This window comes from Callithrix jacchus, chromosome 4 (genome assembly GCF_049354715.1).
Source record: "Callithrix jacchus isolate 240 chromosome 4, calJac240_pri, whole genome shotgun sequence".
NCBI lineage: Eukaryota > Metazoa > Chordata > Mammalia > Primates > Cebidae > Callithrix > Callithrix jacchus.
The window spans coordinates 43,874,370-43,900,133 of record NC_133505.1 but is presented as its reverse complement, the minus strand read 5'-3'; the positions used below and the strand labels follow the sequence as shown (position 1 = coordinate 43,900,133).

The 25,764-nt window shown below is 42.3% G+C and overlaps 1 protein-coding gene across 8 annotated transcripts in view; it reads left to right on the top strand.

Annotated features, from left to right (window-relative positions):
• FKBP5 (FKBP prolyl isomerase 5) overlaps positions 1 to 25,512 on the top strand; it is a 150,324-nt gene extending 124,812 nt beyond the window's left edge. For all 8 annotated transcript variants that reach the window (XM_035295441.2, XM_054253919.2, XM_078369055.1 and 5 more), the window contains exons 6-11: positions 138 to 294; positions 6,613 to 6,703; positions 11,001 to 11,084; positions 18,560 to 18,745; positions 21,914 to 22,153; positions 23,190 to 25,512. In XM_035295441.2, coding sequence (XP_035151332.1) covers positions 138 to 294; positions 6,613 to 6,703; positions 11,001 to 11,084; positions 18,560 to 18,745; positions 21,914 to 22,153; positions 23,190 to 23,297 — 866 coding nt within the window. In that variant the 3' untranslated portion in view covers positions 23,298 to 25,512. The remainder of the gene's footprint in view (positions 1 to 137; positions 295 to 6,612; positions 6,704 to 11,000; positions 11,085 to 18,559; positions 18,746 to 21,913; positions 22,154 to 23,189) is intronic.
• Positions 25,513 to 25,764: the final 252 nt, after the last annotated feature.

The following is a 25,764-nucleotide window of genomic DNA, read 5'->3' as shown; positions in this document are numbered from 1 at the left end:
ACTGCGTGTGTTTCTTTATGAAATGAGAAAGGGGAAATGGTATTTGCTACACTGTTGGCCACTCATTTTTATCACATCACTGAATTAGCCAGTCCTAAGAAGCACCTCTGTTGACTTTGCTGTCTCCTTACCCTCAGTCCACCTGGAAGGCCGCTGTGGTGGAAGGGTGTTTGACTGCAGAGATGTGGCATTCACTGTGGGTGAAGGAGAAGACCACGACATTCCAATTGGAATTGACAAAGCTCTGGAGAAAATGCAGCGGGAAGAACAATGTATTTTACATCTTGGACCACGGTAAGCAGCGTACCAGTTTGGAACACAGTGGAGTCACCTAAAGGACAGGGATATGCTTTTTCATTCAACGTTTTGGCATTTTCAGTGAAGTTGATCCAACAGCGGAAACAATTAAATCAGGCTGCAGTTAGTCATCACATAAATTAATGGGCCTTACACTATCACAGAGGTTTGTGAGCATGTTTACTTGATTGATATGGGTTCAGAAAAGGACTTACAGGCACTTTTTGCTTTTATGATGATTTGTTTTGCCTGCAGTATTGCCAAGACAGGCAGCTATGGACCCTTCTCATATGTGGTTCTCTCACCCCCTCTTCCCTTTTTTCTAAATTAGGCAGGAGGCAGGAAAACATGGGGGTTGGGAATCAGAGAAGCATTTGGACGATTTACTACCACTTGAACTTGTGCCACTTGTTCTAATACAGAGGCCCTGAAAAAAGAAAAGCACATTCTTCCTGGATATAAAGGCAATGGAGATGACTCATTTTTTGCCTAAATTTTTCCCATCATAAGGATATCCACTAGCACTTCCAAGCTTAGAACTATCAGACACTGACAGTCTCTCTTGTGAAAACATGTTGAGTATTATTTTTAGATCTAAAATTATACCATGAATCCAACCCTTCTGTCTTGAGAAACAGAGCCTTGAGAGAACCCAGGGTGTTTTGATTCTTTCTGCATGAGAGTGCATCTGCTTATCTTGTGTATCCTCCCTCTGGCTCTATGGATTTCAGACAGTGGGATTCTGAGTTACTGAGAATCTTGATGACCTGCACTTGCCAGTGGGTGATGTTATGCCTTTTGCAGTGTTATTTTGTAGCCTCTGTAGTAATCCAGCGGCAGTTTACCTTTGCCCCAGCACTTGATCCATAATCATGTATTTTTTTTGAGATGGAGTCTTGCTCTGTCACCCAGGCTGGAGTGCAGTAGCATGATCTCGGCTCACTGCAACCTTCACCTCCCAGGTTCAAGCAATTCTCCTGCCTCAGCCTCCTGAGTAGCTGGGATTACAGGCACCTGCCACCACACCCGGCTAATTTTTGTATTTTTAGTAGAGACTGCGTTTCGTCATGTTGGCCAGGCTGGTCAAACTCCTGACCTCAAGTGATTGATCCACCTGCCTCAGCCTCCGAAAGTGCTGGAATTACAGATGTGAGCCATCATGCCCAGCCCATAATAATATTTTTGAGGTGATGTTTTAACCATGCAACTACCACTTGAAAATCCTTCCAAAATGCTCTACCTTGAACTCTTTAAAAGCCCTCACTGAAGCACCCTTTGTATAATGCCTTCTTTGTCTCTACCTGGTTCCTCTATCCACTAACCATAGCCCCCACTCCAGTGCGTCTTATTTATATTAATATTTACTCTGTATTTGTAGTTTACTCTTAGGTGAAACTAATTCTGTTTCTAGGAGACACTTCTTAAAATTCAGATAGAGCATAGAAAAAGCTGTCTCTTCCATATCCAAATAATCTCTAGTTACTTTTTTTTTTCTGAAACAGGATCTCAGTCTGTCACCCAGGCTAGAGTGCAGTGGCATGATCATGGCTCACTGTAGCCTCAACCTTCAGGGCTCAGGTGATCCTCCCACTTCAGTCTCTGTAGTAGCTGGGACTACAGGTGTGCGCCACCATACCTGGCTAATATTTGTATTTTTTGTGGAGACAGGGTTTTGCCATGTTGCTCAGGCTGGTCTCCAACTCTTGGACTCAAGTTATCTGCCTGCCTCACCCTCCCGAAGTGCTGAGATTGATTACAGGCATGAGCCACTGCACCAGGCCATCTCTGATTAGTTTTAATCATCATTTCAAGTCATCATAATAGTAATTCTAAATTCAGAGAGGTGGATTTATGTCTAATGTATGTTTTCAAAATTTAAGCTCCCTTAGGAGAAACTCTGTATATACTATGAGGACATGTTATGTGAACCAGTTTATATACATTACATTTTTGCCTGGCTGAAAAGGCAGTTGTGGGAACAGATGTCTCAAATTTAATGGCAAAGAAAAATAGAAATTGTCTTTATATTTTTTAATGCAAACAGTTATTTTCAGGTTTAAACTGTTTGTTTTATCATTAGTGGTTAGACCCTACTCTGTACTTCCCAGCTGTGTGCACTTGGGCAAGGCACTTCACTCTCCTAAGCCTCAGACTTCCATCTGTAAATGGGGATAACAGTATCCACCTCATAAAGTTATGGAGAGCTGAATGAAACCCTACACGTGTAGGGCACACATGAGCCCACAGTGTGTGAGCTTTCGTTGCTGTTGTGACGGCTTGCTATCTCTTCCATTTTACCCTCAGACCACAAGAGAAAGGAAAGCCTGTTTAACATGAGATAGACTTCACAGATCTTTCCAGGCATAAAAGTTGTCAATAGGTTTTCATAAATTTCTAGGAATAAAAGTTTTTTATGGCACAGTGGCTCGCGCCTGTAATCCCAGCACTTTAAGAGGCTGAGGTGGGCAGATACCCTGAGATCAGGAGTTCGAGACCAGCCTGACCAATATGATGGAACCCTGTCTCTACTAAAAACACAAAAATTAGTGGGTCACAGTGGCATTTGCCTATAATCCCAGCTACTTGAGAGGCTGAGACAGGAGAATCGCTTGAACCTGGGAGATTGCAATGAGCCAAGATCGTGTCATTGCACTCCAGCCTGGGCACCAAAAGTGAAACAACATCTCAAAAAAAAAAAGTTTTTTATGTGTTTTATGGAAATAATGTAGCATATTTAGAAAGGAACATAATTTTTGTTCAAGGTGTTGGTTGGTATGTTGAGGAATTATGTGGAGTGCATTCTGTATAATATGAGACTGCTGCATATGCATTGCATAGTACTATATATATATATGTAGAAAACCCCTACAAGCTGTATATATGTATGTGTATGTATGTGTACTTCTTATATGCTCTGTGTGTGTGTGTGTATAAAAACCTTACAGGCTAAGCATGTTTTCAGTGCTTGCAGTGAATTTACTTGTTTTACTCAGGTTCCCACTTACATAAAACATTGCATCTAAATGTTGCAGAACATATCTTCAAATAGCTCTCGCTGACATCTGTATTTCATTCTCCAGCAAATTTCCAAGGCAGACCTTCTCTTTGAGTCTGATACTCTGATAGACTCTTGGGAAGAATGGTTTTTTTCTCCTCCCACCTGCCCACCCCCCGCCTCGAGACAGGGTCTCACTCTGTAACCTAGGCTGGAGTAGAGTGTCATAATCTGTAGCCTCGAACTCCTGGGCTTAAGAGATCTTCCCACTTCAGGCTCCCAGGTAGCTAGGACTACAGGGTGCTCCACCATGCCTGGCTAATTTCTTTCATTTTGTAGAAACAGAGTCTCACTGTGTTGCCCAGCCTGGTCTCAAACTCCTGGACTCAAGCAGTCCTCTCACCTCAGCCTCCCAAAGTGTTTGAAATTACAGACGTGAGCCACCGCGTCTGGCCTAGAATGTCTTCATAAGAAATTCATAAAACATTTCCAGACAGTCCGATTTTCTTTCTTCTTATTGGGACATTATCTTCCCTTTGTATTGTTTTAAATACTGAAACTAATAAATCTTTTTTGTTTTAGGTCAAGTGTAGATAGTTTTAACTTTTTCCTTCCCTTTCCTTATGTTTCTGTCATGCATGAACCCCAAACAAAAACACAGGCTACTGGCCGGGCATGGTGGCTCACACCTATAATCCCAGCACTTTGGGAGGCCGAGGCAGGCAGATCACTTGAGGTCGGGAGTTCGCGACCAGCCTGGTCAACACAGTGAAACCCCATTCTACTGAAAATACAAAAATTAGCCAGGGGTGTTGTCAGGCGCCTATAATCCCAGCTTCTGGGGAGGCTGAGGCAGGAGAATCGTTTGAACCTGGGAGGCGGAGGTTATAGTGCGTTGAGATTGGGCCACTGTACTCCAACCTGTGTGACAGATGGAAACTCTTATCTCAAAAAAAAAAAACAAAAAACACCAGGCTACCAAGAGCCATGGTGTCTAGTTATGAGGCAGTATGAGTAAAAACAAAACACTACATTTTCTGGGGACACACAGGGTCTGAATTTAAACCCTGGCTCTACCACTGCCTCTCTGTATGACTTCTCAGGAAGCACTTCTCTCTGAGCCTCTGTTTCTTCATCTGTAAAAAGGGAGTGATTGATAAGAGCTTGTAATCCAAGTGCTTCTTATATGCACCTTAAAACTTAATGGTCATTAATAGTCATTATTTGTATCTCTAATCTCTGGAGGCTAGTCTTAATTCAAGGACATTAATACTGAATTTCTTCTGTTACTATAGTCTAGATTATCTTTTGGTTAGGTCCTAAGATTCCTCTTGTGGTGTTTTTAGTCAGATGAGTTGGGTACCCTGGTTCCTTCTTTACACAGGCTAACAACTTTCTGCGTAATACGGAAGTCAGGATAGTGCTGCCATAATAGCTTGGCGTGAGCTTCCACCTCCGCAGGATAATGTGCGCCACACCACGTATCTTAACTGCTTCATTTTCACCTGCGAGAGACTGTAGAAATATTTTCCTTTAGTCTTCTTTAATACCCTCAATAATAGGATACTTGGTGCCTCTCCTGATACACCCCCACACTCCCCACCTCCCCCGGTCCTCTAAGGCAGATTTTCTCATCCTCAGTGCTGTTGACAATTTGGGCTTACTAATCCTTGGTCATAGGGGGCTGTCGTATGCATTGTAGGATATCCAGCAGTATTCCTGGCCTCTTCCCACCAGACCAGTAGCACCTCCATAGTTGTGACAACCCATAATGTTTCTAGACGTTGCCAAAGGTTCCCTGGAAGGAAGAGGAGTTAAAATCACCCTGGTTGAGATCCACTGGTCTAAGGCAAATGCCAGATCATTTGTTGCATTTGCAACTGCTTAGCACAGGACTTCAAATGTAACATGCTGTCAGTAAACATATGCTTAGCAAGGACTCACCTACCTACTGAGGTAGTTATGGATTTTTATTTTTTATTTATCAGATGGCAGAAACAAAATAGTACATATATACATCTAAGATCTCAAAGTAGAAAACTAGGCATCACTTCTTAAAATTGGTCCCTGGTAATTATGTCCTTTTTTATGTCTTTGTGAAAGATGCCCTGTGCCCTGCTCCTCATTCCTACCAGCTCTTGTATCTCTATTCCTCTTTCTGGCTCCAGCTTCCATTTTCTGTGTAACAGTGGAGATGAGTGAGTAAGCATTTTTATTCCTGGAAAATTCAGGCAAAAGGTAAAGAAAGTGATGCAAGCAACAAAATGTGAGTGTTTCCTTTCACGCCCTTTGCCCCAGAGAAAACTGGAGGTATTAGATCAACCTGCTTTTGACCTCTTTCAATCTGTCCCTGAAAGTTTGAGTTTACTAAGTTTTTTGTAATACCATTTCACATATTAAAGAACAGCTTGGCTTGCAACAAATGGGAACAGAATATATTTCAGTGAACACTTGACTAATATGTTGGGCCTTGTTGTAAACACTGGGAAACAGTTGAACCAGACAGAGCTCTGCTAGAGCTCCCATTCTAGTAAATGTCTGCTTCCCAAATACATTTAACTTGCTGGAGATCTTACTTGATCCAAAAAACAAATGTATATGTCTTCGGTTATTTTATTCAGTAAGTTTTGGCTAAAAGGTATAGAATCTTACACTCTGATAGCTACCAGCCATAAGAATATTTCTCTAGAGAGGGTGTCAGAACTTGCTAAGGCAGCTTATTTTTGAGTATATCATTATGTTATTTGTGTTTTTTCATGTGCTTTTAAAAAACTTAAATAATGTGAAAACTTTTCTCTCCTGATATGTGAGCCTTTCCCCTTCATTTATGTGACTGGAAGTGGTACTACTAGAAGGTGACAGCACTTTAAAGTTAAAACCTTATTAGAACACACTTCTGATGAATACCACCCTAACAAATACAGTGGCTGTGTCTTCCCTGTCCTTCCTGCTGATAAAACTTAGGGGAAAATTCCTAGTAGCTAAATCATGGCCATTTTATAAAAAGAACTAGATATAAAATCAAGTATAGAAAAAGGCAGTGACATTTAAAATCCCATTAATCAAGCTGTCCGAAGGAGTACAGGTGTTGCATTACACGTGAATGTGAAGGAGAAAACTAAACCTAGCCTGGTTTCTAGGAAAACTGTAGCAATGATACTTCACACTGTATGTTCTGGTCAACATCTGGTTTGTCTTCTGGGTGTCTGACATATATGTATCTTGCAAATAATGCCTCTGTTGATGCCTCAAAATACTAAAGGAAGTGCCTGGAAATACACCAATTCTTTTAAAGTTTTACTTTTTACTCTCCATTTCAGATATGGTTTTGGAGAGGCAGGGAAGCCTAAATTTGGCATTGAACCTAATGCTGAGCTTATCTATGAAGTTACACTTAAAAGCTTCGAAAAGGTGAGAAAATACCAACTTCCTTAAAATCATGGTAGATGTCTTCTGCATCCACTTCCTATAAATCAGTATCTTATCTTAGTAGGTGGTATAGATGGATGGTGTTTATTCATTATCAAGTTTGTCTCTTGCCTCCAGCACTGCTGCTGAAGAATGGGACAACTGACATAGCACAGCCGATATACAACGAAGGAGCTCCGTGTTCTTATTTTGTTCCTATGTGTCAGCTTTTTTTTTTTTTTTTTTAACTTTTTTGGGTAGAATCCAAGACTTGTTCCCTTATTTGTTCCTAGACTTGTTCTTTTTGTACTTTTTTTTCCCTGGGTTGAGGACAGAAAGGTTCACGTTCTGCCAAGTGACTCCTTGGGGGAGTGGGGTGCAGCTTTTCAGAGCTGAACGGATTGTACCCTTCACAGGAGTCACGAAGAGGCCTGCACTGTAGCCACAAGTTGTTATCCCAACTGCAAGTCTTCGAGGGCCACTAGGCTCCGTGACCAGGAATATAAGAAAGAAACCTCCTAACCCTGGGCCTTTTCTTTTCATACTTCTCCAAGTGGAGAAGAGAGAGAATTTGTCAGTTGCCTTGGATTCCAGGGACAGCACGCCTCCTTGAACATATTTCCATCTCAGTTTCACTCTGGAGGCTCCCAGCAGCTGAACTAGACACACAGCATATACCTGAGCTAGGTCTGCTGTCATCTTCAGCCACATGCCCCTGGCATTTCCAAAGCCCCACCCTTTGTGGAGCTCCTCAAGGACTACATTTGAATTTTTTTTTTATTCCTGCATAGTGCTACTTCCACGTTCTGTACATTAAGCCTTTTTTTTTTTTTCCCAAGATAGAATCTTAGTCTGTCACCCAGGCTGGAGTGCAATCATAGCTACTACAGCCTGGACTTCCTGGGCTCAAGCAATCCTCCACCTCAGCCTCCCAACTAGCTGGGACTACAGGCGCATGCCACCACACCCAGCTAATTTTATTTTTTGTAGACATGGGGTCTCACTGTATTGCCCAGCCTGGTCTCAAACTCCTGGTTTGAGCCATCCTCCTGCTTTGGCCTCACAAAGCGCTGGGATTACAGTGTGAGCCACTGTCCCTGGCCACATTAAGCACATTCATATGAATAGAAACATGACCATTTATATTTTGTAGATTCAGAAAAAAAATCATTCTCCTGTGGGCCTGTACCTTTGGGCTAAGAAGGTGAGGGGAGGCCTGCTTTGAAATTCTCCTCCAACAGTGACATTTCTAATCATACCCCTTCCACTCCATGTCCTCCAGACAAACATATGCTCTGGTTATGACCACGGATTGAGGCTGCTAGCTCAGCACTGATCCCCTAATGCTGCCTTCGTAGCATATTGTATTTTTTCTTACTGTTAGAGAGAAGATAGTCTTTAGCATGTGGTTACATAGACCTCTGGCTTTCCTATTTCTTTTTTTTTTTTTGAGACAGTCTTGTTCTGTCACCCAGGCTGGAGTGCAGTTGTGTGATCTTGGCTCACTGCAACCTCCACCTCCCTGGTTTAAGCAGTTTCCCTGCCTCAGCCTCCCAAGTAGCTGGGATTACAAGTGCATGCCACCATGCCTGGCTAATTTTTTTGTATTTTTAGTAGAGACAGGGTTTCACCATGTTGGCCAGACTTGTCTCGAACTCCTGACTTCAGGCAATCCACCCGCCTTGGCCTCCTATGTCCGTTTTTTAAAGCACCCTCTTCCCCTGGACGCTACTTATTTAGGAGCACTCTCCCAGTGGTGTGCCATAGCAAGCCTGTGCCCTGTCATTGCTCCAAGAGTATATTCATACACTGCTGCTTGGTATAATTGAAATCACATGAAGGTATATGATGATATTTGGGGCAATGTGATCTAATCCACTGCCTTGTAGTATTAGGAATATTCTAGGCCAGGCTGGGCGCAGTGGCTCATGCCTATAATCCCAGCACTTTGGGAGGCTGAGGCGGGTGGATCACCTGAGGTCAGGAGTTCGAGACCAGCCTAGCCAACAGGATGAAACCCTTTCTCTACTAAAAATACAAAAATTAGCTGGGTGTGGTGACAGGCACCTGTAATCCTAGCTATTTGGGAGGCTGAGGCAGGAGAATTGCTTGAATCCAGGAGGTGGAGGTTGCAGTGAGCCAAGATCGTGCCACTGCACTCCAACATGGGGGACAGAGTAAGACTCCATCTAAAATATATATATACTTATATTCCAGGCATGGTGGCTCACACCTATAATCCCAGCACTTTGGGAGGCTGAGGCAGGATTCTTGAGCTTAGGAGTTCAAAACCAACCTGGGCAATACATTGAGACACCCTCTGTACAAAAAAAAATATATATATATTTTAAAAATTTGCTGGGTTTGGTAGCACATTCCTATAGTCCCAGCTACTTAGAAGGCTGAGACAGGAGGATGGCTTGAGCCCAGGAATTTAAGACCAGCCTGGGCAACACAGTGAGACCCCATCTCTACCAAAAAAAAAGAAAAAATGAGCTGGATGTGGTGGCACATGCCTGTGGTCCCAGCTACTCAGGAGGCTGAGGCAGGAGGATTGCTTGAGCCTGAGAAATTGTGGCTATAGTGAGCCGTGATCATGCCACTGCACTCCAGCCTGGGTGACAGAGCAAGACCCTGTCTCAAAAAAAGAGTATATTTATATTCCATAAAGACTGAAGTCGGGCCGGGCGCGGTGGCTCAAGCCTGTAATCCCAGCACTTTGGGAGGCCGAGGCAGGTGGCTCACGAGGTCCAGAGATCGAGACCATCCTGGTCAACATGGTGAAACCCTGTCTCTACTAAAAATACAAAAAATTAGCTGGGCATGGTGGCGCGTGCCTGTAATCCCAACTACTCAGGAGGCTGAGGCAGGAGAATTGCCTGAACCCAGGAGGCGGAGGTTGCAGTGAGCCGAGATTGCACCATTGCACTCCAGCCTGGGTAACAAGAGCGAAACTCTGTCTCAAAAAGAAAAAAAACAATACAGAGACTTGTTAACTAGGTGTTTTTGTTTGTTTGTTTTAGTGCCAAAACCTGGAATTGAACCATAACTAAGTTTTTGAATAATTGAGCTACATTATTAGGAAACAGAATTACGTGAGTTGCCAGAAAGACTAGTAACCCTTTCATTATTCACTTTTAAAAAGTAGAGGATAGTGGCTGGGCACAGTGGCTCACACCTGTAATCCCAGCACTTTGGGAGGCAGAGGTGGGCAGATCACTTGAGGTTGGGAGTTCAAGAAGAGCTTGACCAACATGTAGAAATCCTGTCTCTACTAAAAATACAAAAAACGAGCCAGGTGTGGTGGCGTTTACCTGTAATGCCAGCTACTTGGGAGGCTGAGGCAGGAGAATCACTTGAACCCGGGAGGCGGAGGTTACAGTGAGCACCATTGCACTCCAGCCTGGGCAACAAGAACAAAACTCCGTCTCAAAAAATAGTAATAAAGTAGAGGATAGCAGGGGCTATGACAACAGGAACACACACTTGTTGTCTTTTGAATAGCAAGAATTTTAGTTACCAGTTTAAACTTCATAATTTATATGCAGTCAGTAGCACTGACCACCCCCATTGCCACTTTTCCAGAAGGATTCCAGACTGTTCTCTTGACTCTATGGTCCTTCTAGATCCAGCTTTAAAATGGCAAGACCAGTTATTTCTGTAATGAAGGAAGTAATGATACGCACAGTACAACCTAGCAGATGATAATGAAGTCATTGACTTATGGCTCTAAAGTGGATTTTTGCATGAGCTTTATTCCCAGTTATGTTTTGCTTGAAATCCTCCTGTATACATCTGCAAGTTGATGTAATTTAGCAGTATTAGTAGTATATCCGTTTGTTTTGGAGTGTTGAGACAACCTGACCCTGAATTTTGAAAATTCTCTATGAATATGCAACTACCATGTTCCCATTTTAGAGTTGAAAAACAAAGGCCTGAGAGAAACAACTTAGTGGAGAGGTTTGCAAGAGGGAGATAAGGCATGGCCCTAACTTTGCGTGGCTTCACATTATATTCTTAAGATTCACTTTGTCTGAACAGTCCTTACCAGAGTATGTTCCTTACTGTGTTTTTGCGGCTCCTCCCTCTTGAGCAACACTGTTCAAGCTGCAGCTTGGTCATGCTGGAAAGTGTAAAGAAGCACTGGCCTAGCAGTAAATTGGCACTGACACAGTTTCAACAGCCAGAGTCTTTTAAGTTTGGAGTATCTTCTAGAATTAACTGCTCTGTGTTCGAATGGGTCTCAACTGATGCTTTTCTCTCTGTGTTCATCTAACCATTGTCATAAATTTACACACAGGCCAAAGAATCCTGGGAGATGGATACCAAAGAAAAATTGGAGCAGGCTGCCATTGTCAAAGAGAAGGGAACCTTATACTTCAAGGTGTGTGAGTCCCTTACCATCCTTTCCATCTCAAAGTATTTACTCAAGTGTCAGTGAGTTGTGCTGATAGTCCCTACTCTGAATTTTATCAACACTCCCGTTAGTAAAAATAAGTTGGAATTTTTACAAATCTGTCATTTTCAATGTGAAAAATGGTGAGAAAAGAGTAAATTAATGTGAAAAAAAATACAGATTCCTCTTTTACACATTCTGCTCTAGATTGTAACCTTCCATATAGGCAGACCAGGTCTGGCGTCCCCAGCCACCACAATATCACTCATGCCTAAAGCATCTGGCTTGGTACATAGTTGGCACTCAAAAAAAATAATGAATAGGATAATTGTTAGCAAATAATGGAATTCATAGGGGTAAGTTTCACATTATTTTCCTTTCTTCCTTCCTTCCTTTTTTTTTTTTTTTAATATACATATATTAGAGACAGGGTCTCCCTTTGTTTCCCAGGCTGGCCTCAAACTTCTAGTCTCAAGCAGTGCTCCTGCCTCAGCCTCCCAAAGTGCTGGGATTACAGGCTTGAGCCACCATGCCCCGCCCATTTCCCCTTATACATTGATGAAGTCGCTAGGACATATGACAAAAGGAAAGAGAACAGATTTCAAAAGGAACTGACAGGAGACTGTTGATTGCTTCTAACAGTCAAGATGATTCCTGCACACTTGCTTTTGTGAGGAATCTCTAGATATTCCTGAATGATATTCATCATAGACTGCTTCTCAAAAACCCTTCTTGGAGCATGTAGGAGTGTGATATTTTCTCACTTAGATCTTAAAACCTCTAGATGAAAGAAAAAAAGAAACTGCACTTCATTCTGTTGTAATCAGTGTTCCTTCCCCATCCAAAATATATGCTTTCTCTATGTCAGGCAGAAAGGCCTCAGTGATGAGAATTAGAGAGAGAATGGGAGTTTTCTCAAGGTTTCTTTCATTTTCTGCCACTGTAATAAATGAACAGAAATTAGATGTTTTTCAACAGTATAAAGCAGTGAGGCATAAGTGTACCTTGTGGGACATCTGCTATGAGACATGCTATTATTAAGTTTCAACCTTGTCAGGAGGGAGGAGTAGCAATGTTAATCCAAAGGAAACAACTAGAGAATTATGTAAGAATATATAATCAACCCAAATTTAACACAGCCAGAGGGCACCATGTATTTTCAGAATTTGAGCTGAGACACACTATTGGGTCATGGTATCAGTTTTGTGGAATTATATTGCAGTAAGTTATAAGATTCAGTTTTTGCTTTGTTTTTGAGTCCGAGTCTTGCTCTGTTGCCAGATTGGAGTGCAGTGGCGAGATCTTGGCTCACTACAACCTCCGCCTCCCGGGTTCAAGCGATTCTCCTGCCTCAGCCTCCTCAGTAGCTGGGACTACAGGCGTGCGCCACTACACCCAGCTAACTTTTTATATTTTAGTAGAGACGGGGTTTCACCATGTTGGCTGGGATGGTCTTGATCTCCTGACCTCGTGATCTGCCCATCTTGGCCTTCCAAAGTGCCGGGATTATAGGCATGAGCCACCGCGCCCGACAGAGAATCAGTTTTGTTGCATAAAACTTTATTTGTGTATGAGTATGTCCTGGATTGCATATTTCTTACTGTGGGTAGTATTCAAACAAATCTAAAGTTGTAGGTTTACATAATATGTAATTATTTGTATGTTTATTCTTATTTATCATTATCTATTATGTATACTAAACTTTTTTTTTTTTTTTGGAGGCGGAGTCTCACTCTGTCCCCCAGACTGGAGTGCAGTGGCTGAGTCTTAGCTCACTGCAACCTCCACCTCCTGGGTTCAAGCGATTCTCCTGCCTTAGCCTCCTGAGTAGCTGGGATTACAGGCATGCACCACTGCACCCGGCTAATTTTTGTATTTTTTAGTAGAGACGCGGTTTCACCATGTTGGTCAGGCTGGTCTCAAACTCCTGAGCTCATGATTTGCCCGCCTTGGCTTCCCAAAGTGATAGAATTACAGGCATGAGCCACCGTGCACAGCCATGTATACTAAATTCTTTTATGGATCACCAGAAAGGATTGGGGTATGATAGCATGAGCTTGGAATTGGGAAAAATGGGCTTTATGGCTCTTCAAATGATTTAAAGTCATTTAAGGTCCAAAGAGGTTATATTTTCAAGTGAAAAATAGGGGAGTTAGAATAAATGTTCCCCAGGTTTCCCTCCAACCTGAATTTCTGTGAGTTTCTAAACTCAAGAACGAGTGTTTTTTTGTTTTTAATTCTAATTGAGGTATACTGGATACTTATAAACTATTCAAGTAAGATTCTAAATGGGTTGTTTGTATATCCAAATACATAAAACAATAGAGTGGAAAACGTTTCTACAAAATTTCTTAAGATCATGGGTCCTTAACAGTATTTTCTGTATTTCTGAAGTCCATAAAAATCCTTAACTGTATTTTATATATTTCTCAATAATTCTAAATAGAATATTCACAGTTTGGAAAGATTTAAGGCTTTTGGCCTTTGACTAGAATTATATTGATTCAGTGTAGTAAAACAGCTCAGCTATTCAGAGGCTCTAATTGGTTGCTATGATACAGAATTTTGGAGAACATTATTGGTAATGAAATAATGTTATGAAGCCATGTGTCATATAGCTGTGTTCTGAATATATCTACAGAGAGATGGCCAGAATTAGTAATCAGTAGCAGAAAGCAGTGTCTGTAATTACTTAACTTTGTTGCTTATTAGCATCACAACTGCAAGAGTGATTTGTGTATGTTGTAATATTGTGAACCTTCTTAAAATCACAATCTTGGAATAAAATCTGGATCAGCAGTCATACATATGGAACAAATTATTTTTAACATGGAATTTGATAGACAAAATCTATCAAAACATTAGTCCATTGGGGAAAAATTAATGAAAGATTCAAAACCACTGACCTAAGACTTTTCTCCCAGAATGTCTCTGAATGTTTTGTACCACTAAAAACTTCCCTGGAGGCACCTTTATAATTATAGGTAAAAGATCCCAGCAGTATTGCTCGCTTTAGCTGTAAAACTTCAAAATGGTTAGTAGATAGTTTCCTGTACATATTCCCTTCCCAACTTTGAGGGCGGGTTTCAATCTGCCATATAGCCCTCTCAGGCCTTGTCTTTCCAGGGTATTTGACTTGGCATGTTATGCATTTGCACAGAGTCCAGATGTGTGGGTGAAAACAGAGCTGAGCTGAACTAAAAATCTATATTTCATGCCATCTGCATATTGGAATTCTGTTTCCATTGATCTCTTGGTTTGGTTTATACCTACCTGGGTAAAGTCTCTCTCCTGAGTAGGGTTGAATTGTACTCAGCTTTTTTTTTTTTTTTTTGAGACGGAGTTTCGCTCTTGTTACCCAGGCTGGAGTGCAATGGCGCGATCTCGGCTCACTGCAACCTCCGCCTCCTGGGTTCAGGCAATTCTCCTGCCTCAGCCTCCTGAGTAGCTGGGATTACAGGCATGCGCCACCATGCTCGGCTAATTTTTTGTATTTTTAGTAGAGACGGGGTTTCACCATGTTGACCAGGATGGTCTCGATCTCTTGAGCTCGTGATCCACCCTCCTCGGCCTCCCAAAGTGCTGGGACTACAGGCGTGAGCCACCGCGCCCGGCCCTGTACTCAGCTTTTAAGTGGGAATGATTTTGCCATTGAGGATGTAAATCCTCATTTCAGCCTTGGAATACCAAAGAGAAGAAAAATGAGAAAGAACTCTTTCTTTGGCTCTGAAAATAATTATTAAGTATAGGTAACAGCATGATATTAAGCCAGACGTTGTGCAAGCCAGTTAAACAGACACAATATTTGCCCTCATAGCTGACAGTGTTCTGCAGGACAGGAGCATTAACTCACACCTGCTCAGTGTTTTTCTTTGTTCTGACTTGGCCGCGGAGTGGTGAGAAGGCTAGGGACACTGCAGTGATATGAGATTCTTGCGCCCCCTTGTGCTTCTCCTGGGAAGAAAGCATTTCTAAAACAAGCTGGTTAAGGAGAATCATTCAACCTCTGAGCTCTTCAGATACATGGGGCTTTGCTGTATTTTCACCACCCTTGCTGTTCCAAGATACCAGGAATGTGATTTAGAAACAAGTCATTTATGACTCTAGGATTTGAGGTTTTAAAAAAATTTCTGAGAAGAGCCCACTCTTTTATCACTCTCCTCCTTTTAGTGCAGCATTTTTCACCCTCAGTACTATCAACATCTGGGGTGGGGTAATCTTTGGTTGTGTGGGGCTGTCTTGTGCATTGTCAAATGCTTAGCAGCATTCGTGGCCTCTTCCCATTAGATGCTAGTAGTATCCTACCCAGTTAAGACAACCAAAAATGCCTCTAGACATGTCAGCTATTCCCTGAGGGGGCAAAATCACCCCTCAATTGGGAACTGTTTTAGTACCTCAGAAGCAGGGAGTTCTGGACAGACTTTTCATTCATCGGAATTTGAAGTCTAAGTAAAGTTATATGATATATGAGAGAGCTTTCAAAAAATTAAAATGCCCTATAAATGTAAAAGAACTATTAAGTCTAGTACCTGTTTTTTTTTGTTTGTTTGTTTTGCTTTACCTTAGCCTTCTACCATTCTGATTATTTAGAACTTACTGAAATGATCAGATCTAGGTCTTTGGATCTTCTTTTCTTTCCCTATACAATGTATGGGGAGATAATCAGAAAAGTTAATACGTATATTAGAGATGGAGGAGAGAGGATGAAGAAATGAGGCATGACTGGGGAAATGCCTGTCCTTCCCACCTGATCCCAATGAAACAATACCTTTCATTTCTACCCACACCTTTTTTGCTTCCAATAATAGAAAAATGTTTTGTTGTTGTTGTTGTTGTTGTTGTTGTTGTTGTTAGAGAGAGACAGGGTCTTGCTCTGTCGCCCAGGCTGGAGTGCAATGGTGTAAGCATAGCTCACTGCAGCTTTGAACTCCTGGTCTCAAAAGATCCTCATGCCTTGGCCTCCCACAGTGCTGGGACTACAGTCATGAGCCACCACACCACTTTAGAAAAGTTTTGATTCCATATATTTCTTTGACTTCAGTATTTACTCAGCACACCTTTATTAAAGGCCTCTTTGTGCTAAACCCTGGATATTCCAAAAGGGAGAGGACATACTGCCTGTCCTCAAAGACCAGCAAGAGAACAGGTGGTGACAGAAAGAAAATGCCAGCCTGAAACTGGTGAGGACTTTATTCTTATTTTTTTGTAGCATCCAAAAGAGGAGTGGTAGGCCTAAGGCTATAACAAAATATAAGTATTGTCTTAGCAGCTAGGGCTGCCACAGCGAAATACCATGCACTGGGTGGCTCAACAACAAGAATTTACTTCTGGAGACTGTAAGTCCAAGATCAAGGTGTTAGCAGGGTCAGTGTCTGGGGATCGCCTCTCCTCTGGTTCTTTGTAGCCCCCTTCTTACTGTGTCCTCACATGGCCTTTCCCTGTGCATGTGAATGGAGAGAGGGCAGAGGGCAGCAAGCCCCCATGTTTCTTCTTCTAAAGGCTCTAATCCAATGAGGCTCCACCCTCATGATCTCATCTAAACCTAATCCCTCCCCAAATGTTTCATCAGCAGATGTCACATTGGGGGTGAGGGCTTCAACATAGGAATTTGGGATGGGGGACACAATTCAGTCCATAGCAAATCTAATTTCCTTGAGAATTTCAGTATTTATAATAAAGTGCCCTGGTTTCATGTTCTTATGAATAACCTGTATCACACATTCCTAAGGCAGAGAGAATGACAGACTTTTATTTTAGTGCCAGTCTTCCCTCTCCTAAGCGAGTGACTTGGGAAGAAGGATGTTCAAGAGATGTAGCCTGGCCCTCTTTCACACCAGGCCTTCCAGCTGGAACAGGTCTGCCCCATCTTCATCACCAGAAAATCCACATCAGGACTTCCTTTCCACAGGCAGAGCTCGTTTCTTACGTCACCTGCTTGAAGTCCGGTATGACAGGCACATCCTGTTAGACCTGCTCTATGGTTTTTCTCTTACTCAGAGTCCTTGGGTGAGGTTTGGAGTATTTGTGGGGAGAGTCAACTCGGTGATGAGACGTACGCGCTATTTTGACTGTGGTAAATCCTACTAACATGGTCTTAACACTGCTGTTCGGGCATTGAATTTAATGTCCTAATAGTTGTGGCTGCTCTTCTGCCATCTGGCAGGATGTATCTGTGGTTTTGAGCTTACCATTACCTCCTCAAAAGAGAATCCCTACTTGCACTCCTGTTTCTATTTGTGTATTTACCAGCGATCCCCCAGTTCATTCATCTTAAAATCACAGTGAACACATTGTCTCAGCACCAGAGTTGTTTACTTTTTTCTTTTTCTTTTTTGAGACAGTCTTACTCTGTCACCCAGGCTGGAGTGCTGTGGCACGATCTTGGCTCACTGCAACCTCTGCTTTCCAGGTTCAAGCAATTCTCCTGCCTCAGCCTCTCAAGTAGTTGGGATTACAGGCACGTGCCACCATGCCTGGCTAATTTTTGTATTTTTAGTAGAGACGGGGTTTCACCATGTTGGCCAGGCTGGTCTCAAACTCCTGGGCTCAAGTGATCCACCTGCCTCAGTCTCCCAAAGTGCTGGGATTACAGGTGTGAGCCACTGTGCCCAGCTCCCAGAATTTCTTATATGAGCATATATATATCTAATTAATTGATGTGATTGTTAAAATTGTTAGAATTCTACTTCTAATTAGGTGAGAACAAAAATATGAGTATGAGAAGGATTTTTCTCACATAGCTGACTGGCAGACCTTTGCTTTGTGATATATATTGTTTTATGGTTGTTATTTATGTTGTATGCTGTTTATTCAATTATTCATATTCCCATTGCCTATAGATCAGGGGTCAGCAAACTACAGTGTGCTGGTCAAATCTGGCCCCCTGCCTGTTTTTGTAAGTACAGTTTAACTGAAATGCAGCTGCACCCATTGATTTACATACTGTCTAGAGCTGCTTTTGCACTACAAATGACAAAGAGTTTAGTAGTTACAACGGAGACTGGTTCAAATGAGATTTGCTGTGTTTGGAACTAGCACTTGACCAGACAGTAGTTGCTGTGAAGTGCTGAAGAGAAAAGTAACTTCCTCTTCTTACTTTTAGTGGCATTGTCTAAAACTGGTCACAATCCTTTTGAAAGACTAAAGAATATTAGCACCAGAGCCAGGCGTGATGCTAATATTCTTTAATATTTTTTTTAAAAAAACAATATTAGCGCCAAAGAAAGTAGCCCAGAAGCCTTGCTGCACACCTGCCACAGGGACAGATGGAAATGTTAGGGAGCAGCACTAGGCAGTGCTCAGGCGCTGCCCCAAACCAGCTCGAAAGGCCGAAGGGAAGGTACCTGGAGAGCCACCTCCAAGAGGAGGTGTACCAGGGTTTGATTGAGGGGTTGCTCTGAGAATTTGCTTCTTTTTTGTACCCTCAAGAGTGAAGTACCAATAATGATGCTTTTTTCTCCTAGGGAGGCAAATACGTGCAGGCGGTGATTCAGTATGGGAAGATAGTGTCCTGGTTAGAGATGGAATATGGTTTATCAGAAAAGGAATCGAAAGCTTCTGAATCATTTCTGCTTGCTGCCTTTCTGAACCTGGCCATGTGCTACCTGAAGCTTAGAGAATACGCCAAAGCTGTTGAATGCTGTGACAAGGTAACACATGTCTCCTGTGAGATGGGCTTTAGATATTCCAGACCTTTTCTCCATCTCCATCTTTTGCTTCCTCTCAGCCAAAGGTTGGAGGATTTTTCATTTTGCTTTTTTATTTATTTGAATGTTTGGGATTATTTGTTTCTCAGTATTAATTGGGAAATTCAGAAAGATTGTTATTACAGTCAGACTTTTATGATACCTAGACTGTTTGTGATAATGCATTCTGAAGAAAAGTTTTGATTAAAATTAAGTAATTCTTATCCATGGCCTTCCTTATAACTGTAGTGTTTGTATCAGAGTAGATATAGAACTCCTCAGATTCAGTTTATTAAGAGCAGGTTTAACTTAAGCTTTTTTGGACTTTAACAGACTGCAGCTGTTCATATGAAGCATATATATAGGTCAGTTTTTATTATCATTTATTCACTGATAGGCATAAATAATTTGAAAGGCCCACAGAGCCTATTCATTTTTATATTTGTCTTGATGCTGTCTTTGGTCTCTGAGCGCTTACACACAGTACTCCATAACAGTGTTTTATCATATGTACTGTTCTGATATTTATACACCAGCTGATACTGTTTTAGCTTTCTGGTCTCAGAGTGAACACTGTATATTGTAGTGTGGGTAAAAGTAAAAACTAATCATTGAATGTATCATAAAGGTAGACGTAAATGGATAAGAAAAACAAAAGGCAACTATTTTGTTCATTCTTTGTGAGATTACTTTTGAATTTTGTGGATTAGTGTTTCCTATCACATCCTGTCTCCCAAGACCAGTTATTAATTTTATACATTTTTTTTCTTTTTTTAATACAGAGTGGAGAGAAAAAGAGAATGAGTGTGAGAGAGAGAGAGAGAGAGAGTGTGTGTGTGTGTGTGTGTGTGTGTGTGTGTGTGTGTGTGGAGAGACAAGGTATTGCTCTTTTGCCCAGGCTGGGGTGTAGTGGCTATTCATAGGCATGATTGTAGTGCACTATGGCCTCAAACTCTGAGGCCCAAGTCATCCTCCCACCTCAGCCTCCTGAGTAGCTGGGACTGCAAGTGCATGCCACTACATGCTGCTAATTTTTAAATTTATTTTTGTAAAGATGGGGGTCTCCCAAAGAGCTGGGATTAAAGTTGTGAGGTACCACCCCCAGCACAGCCTTGACTAGATTATTTGTCTTCTATTGACAGAAGTACTCATATAGCATCACTACTAACCCTTTCTTTGGCAGTGGGAAGCCTGTTCTCCTTATTTTCTTTCTTTTTTTGAGACAGCATCTGTTATCCAGGTTGGAGTGCAGTGGTTTGGTCTCGGCTCCCTGCAACCTCCACCTCCCGGGTTCAAGCGATTCTCCTGCCTCAGCCTCCCAAGCAGCTGGGACCACAGGCACCTCCCACCATGCATGGCTAATTTTTGTATTTTTATTAGAGACAAGGTTTTACCATGTTGGTCTGACGGGTCTCAAACTTCTGACCTCAGGCGATTCGCCTACCTTGGCTTCCCAAAGTGCTGGGATTACAGGCATCAGCCATCACACCTCAGCAATTTTATTTTAACTTTGTTGATTATATCTTTCTCTTTAAAGGTTTTAATGTTTATTTCGTCAAATTTATCTTCTTTTTAGTTAGAAAAGACTTCCCTACACCAAGATTTTTAAAATAACTGAGGCCACCCTTCCCTTCCCTTTTCCTTCCCTTCCCTTTTCCTTCCCTTCCCTTTTCCTTCCCTTCCCTTTTCCTTCCCTTCCCCTTTCCTTCCCTCCCCTTCTCCTTCCCTCCCTTTCTCCTTCCCTCCCCTCCCCTCCCTTCCCCTCCCCTCCCTTCCCTTTTCCTTCCCTTCCCTTTTCCTTCCCTTCCCTTCCCTTCCCTTTTCCTTCCCCTCCCTTCCCTTCCCTTCCCTTTTCCTTCCCTTCCCTTCCCTCTTCCTTCCCCTCCCTTCCCTTCCCTCTTCCTTCCCTTCCCTTCCCTTCCCTCTTCCTTCCCTTCCCTTCCCTTTTCCTTCCTTTTCTTCCCTTCCCTTCCCTTCCCCTCCCCTCCCCTCCCCTTCCCTTTTCCTTAAAAAAGGAAAAAAAATATAATAACTGAGGTGTAAACCAGACACAGTGGTTTATACCTGTGGCCTGTAATCCCAGGGCTTTCAGAGGCTGAGGTGAGAGGATTGCTTGACCCCAAGAGATGGAGGCTGAAGTGAGCTGTGATTGAGCCACTGCCCTCCAGCCTGGGTGACAGAGTGAGACCCTGCCTCAAAAAAAAAATTAGGCTCTAAGTGTTTTAAAATAAAAAATAACTGATACATTTTGTTTTTTATATGTAAATATGATCTAGAATTTATTTTTGTTTTTATAATGTGAGGTAAGAATTTAACTTTTTTTTTCTTTTTGGAGACACAGTCTCACTCTGTCGCCCAGGCTGGGGCGTACATTGGCACGATCTTGGCTCGTTGCAACCTCTGCCTCCCAGGATTCTCCTGCCTCAGCCTCCCAAGTAGCTGGGATTACAGGCACCCCACCCGGCTAATATTTGTATTTTTAGTAGCGATGGGGTTTGCCACGTTGGCCAGGCTAGTCTCAAACTCCTGATCTCAGGTGATCCACCCACCTCAGCCTCCCAAAGTGTTGAGATTACAGGTGTGAGCCACTGCAGCCGGCCTTAACTTCTACTTTCTATGTGGACAGCTGCCATCCTGGCCCCATTTATTTTAAAGTTAACTCTCCACTGATTCACATACCACCTTCGTTGTTTTCAAATGTTTTATATGCAGACACATGACTGTTTCTGAATGATTTATTCTGTCCCACTGAGCTGTTTGTCCACAAACTAGTAACCAAACTGTCTTAATTTCAGTAGTTTTATAGTATGTCTTTTTCTCTGGTAGAACAAGTGCCTCGTTTCTTTTCTTCCATTTTTTTTCCCCCAGCCATTCTTGGGCACTTACTTTTTCTAAGGAACTTTAAAATGAACTTCTCAAGAGCCCCTCTCAAATCCCCTTGAGATCTTCCTAGAAATTGCATTACGTGCAGAAAATAATTTGGGTAGTAAATTTTGATCAGTAGTATATAATTATCTTGAGCACCATTTTTTAAATACACTATTTCCATCTCTTTTGGCAAGAGAGCTTTGGTAAACTGTTTACTGAATTTCAAAATTCATCCTTTCTGAAATATATGCTGTCTGTTCCTAGGCCCTTGGACTGGACAGTGCCAATGAGAAAGGCTTGTATAGAAGAGGTGAAGCCCAGCTGCTCATGAACGAGTTTGAGTCAGCCAAAGGTGACTTTGAGAAAGTGTTGGAAGTAAACCCCCAGAACAAGGCTGCAAGACTGCAGATCATCGTGTGCCAGAAAAAGGCCAAGGAGCACAACGAGCGGGACCGCAGGATATACGCCAACATGTTCAAGAAGTTTGCAGAGCAGGATGCCAAGGTGTGTGTAGAGCCCACTGACTGCAGGTGGATCAAGAGCCTGACTGTGCCCCTTTGATTTTAAGGGACAGGAACAGTTAACCCAAGAGGCTCAAGAGTAGGGAAAACGATTTCCAATCTCATCTGAGGCCGAGGCTGCTTTGGATCCAAAGGTTGAGTAGGGCAGTTCAGCAGTTCCACTCACCCAAGGCAGACGTTGTGAAAGGAGAGAGAACTAAATTCCCTTCAGCTGTATTAGATTGATTCAGAAGTAATTGCCATTACTTTCAATGGCAAAAACAGTTTTGCACCAACATTTTTCCCACCCAGACTGGAGTGCAGTGGTGCTATCATGGCTCACTGCAGCCTCAACTTCCCTGGTTCAAGTGATCCTCCCACCTCAGCCTCCTGAGTAGTTGGGACTACAAGCACACACCACCACACTCAGCTAATTTTTTTTTATTTTTTGTAAAGATAGGGTTTCACTTTGTTGCCCAGGCTGGCCTCAAACCCCTGGCTTCAAAGGATCCTCCTGCCTTGGTCTCCCAAAGTGCTGGGAACATAGATATGAGCCACCATGCCCAACCCTTTTGTCATTTTTGAAAAATTGTAAACCATCAGGATTTTTTTTTTCAGGTAATACTTCCTCATTAAGACTTCTGACTTTCTCAGGAAATGGGGTGTTACAGGAGCCCCACAATCATACCCATTATCTTGAGAGTCAGCAGCCAGCCTGGCAAATGTGACAGGAGAGGTCTGTCTAGAGAGACATATGTCCTACAGCATAGTTGGTACTCTGGTCTCATCTCAGTCTCCATGAATGCCCAGACTTCATTATCCCACAGCTGTCCTATGGGTCAGGCTGGTTATTTACACCAAAGAAAGGTGAAGCTCCCACTCTAACTACTGTAGCACAGCCCTGACCTATCCACCTAGATAACAGAGAGAAAATCACTGCAATACTCTAATGTTTGGGACCTGATAAACAGTCTGGAGGAGCCAGGAATTACTTCACTTCTTTTTCCTCTAACCTTCTTGATTGCTTATTTCTTCCTTAGGAAGAGGCCAATAAAGCAATGAGCAAGAAGACTTCAGAAGGGGTCACTAATGAAAAATTAACAGTCAGTCATGCAGTGGAAGAAGAGAAACCTGAAGGCCACGTATGACGCTACGCCAAGAAGGAAAGAGTCCTAATGAACTCGGCCCCCCTCCTCAATGGGCTTTCCCCCAACTCAGGACTGAACAGTGTTTAATGTCAAGTTTGTTATAGTCTATGTGATTCTGGAAGCAAATGGCAAAACAAAACCAGTAGCTTCCCAAAAACAGCCCCCTGCTGCTGCCCGGAGGGTTCACTGAAGGGTGGCATGGGACCACTCCAGGTGGAACAAAACAGAAATGACTGTGGTGTGGAGGGAGGGAGGCAGCAGCTTCAGTCCAGCTCATTTCAGTTTCTATCAGCCTTCAGTATCCAATTCAGGGTCCCTCAAGAACATCCTAACCACGTGGGGCTGTTAGTCTTTACCTTTGACCTTTCATAGCACTGCAGAAACCTTTAAAAAAAAAAAAACACTTCTTGAATTTCTCCTTTCCCACAGGTGGGTGGGGTAGGGGAAGGAGGATGAGGTTTTGTTTTTTAAATGACTGAAGTGCTGAAAATGCAGTCTGTTGCATTTTTAAACAACAGAACCCACAGTAGAGGGGTCTCGTGTCTCCCCAGTTCCACAGCAGTGTCACAGACGTGAAAGCCAGAACCTCAGAGGCCACTTGCTTGCTGACTTAGCCACCTCCCAAAGTCCCCCTCTTCAGCCAGCCTCCTACTGAGAGTGGGTTTCTACCGCACACAGCCTGTCCCTGGGGGAGTAATCCTGTCATTCCTAAAACACCCTTCACCATTGATAATGAGCAGACAGGAGTTTCTGGATTAGTTTTTCCTATTTTGGATGAAATTCTGAGATACTGAAATGTGAAAAGAGTAATCAGAATTGTGCTTTTTCTCCCTTTCTCTATTCCTTTTATGAAATAATACTCAATACACAGTACTTCCTGCCAGCACTGCTACTGTTTAGCTTCTTGTTTCATTCTAATCCTTGATATGAAGAATTTAAGGCTTGTTCTTACAGTATATTTGACCTGGAGTGGATCTATTTACATAACCATTTAGGATCCATGCAGCTTTTTTTGTCTTTTTAAAATTACTGGCTCATAAGCATATGTATCCTGGCTTATGGAACTTTATTTACACTCCTCTATCATTCATGCAAAAAAATTTTGACTTTTTAATACTAAGCTTAATTTTTAAACACAAAATCTGTAGACTTGACAAGTAAGTAGTTGCTTTTCTGCATTAGGGGTTTCACCTGCAGGTTTGACACAGCTGCTCGCTTTTCCTGCCCTAGCAAGCTTCTCTGTTCTGGCGAGAGTTGTGAAAGAGTTGAAGATAGCTTCATGCAGGTACAGCCAGTAGCCTAAATCTCCAGTACTTGAGCTAAGCATTGAACTAGGGCAAGTCTTAAAATAAATGTGTACATGTAGTTGAATTTTAGTCCTTACGGGTAAACAGACTGAGCATGGCTCTCTATTCCCTCAGCCTAAGAAACACGGGAATGCATTTGGCAACCCAGGGAACCATTCACTTAAACCTGGAACATCTCACTTTTTTAAATCCTAAAAAACACTGGCAGTTATATTTTAGTTTTATGGTGGTTTTATCAAAAGACTTGTATTTGACTAGGGCCCTCTTAAAACCTAAAAATCAAATTATTTCCCTTTTATAATAGTTTTCTTCTCCATGGAACCAGTTTGTTTTTTCCTTTAATAACTAAAATCCCTCTAATTTCTCATTTATGCTTTTGTCTTTTTTATGAAATATTTCCTTTAAAAGCCCCAGTCTCACCTAGGAAATAGGAAGAGCAAAAGTTGATTTTGCTTCCTTGCTGAACTGTTTGGAAAGCTCTGTAGAGTATGGTTCCAGTAAAGCCAAGATGGAAATTTGATACTAAAAAGGCTACCTGACTTTTTGCAGATAACAAGAAAGCTATTCCAAGACTCACATGATGCCAGCTGTCTCCCACGTGTGTATTATGGTTCACCAGGGGGAACTGGCAAGGGTGTGGAGGGGGAAGGGCAGGGTGTGTGAGTGGTTCTGAGCAAGTAACTGCAGGGTGCCCGTTACCACTCAAGAAGGCACTTCGAGTGTTCTTGTATCAAATTCAGTAATCTTAAACAATTTGTGTAGAAGTCCACAGACATCTCAACCACCTTTTAGGCTGCATATGGATTGCCGAATCAGCATATGATGAATTAAAAACATTGTTTTTTTAAAAAAAAATCATTTAGATGCACCTTTTTGAGTGTTCTTTAAATAAATCCAAAAAGAAGTGACTTCTCATTGTTTTTGGTTTTTGCTTAAGTGATTTTCAGAGAAAGCTATATTGGTTAAAAAACGATGGCGGGGGCCAACTTGAAGAAATCAGACGTCAGAGGTGGGGGGCAGTGGCTCACACCTGTAATCCCAGCACTTTGGGAGGCCAAGGCAGGTACATCACCTGAGATAAGGAGTTTGAGACCAGCCTGGCCAACATGGTGAAACCCTGTCTCTACTAAAAATACTAAAGTTGGCCAGGCGTGGTGGCA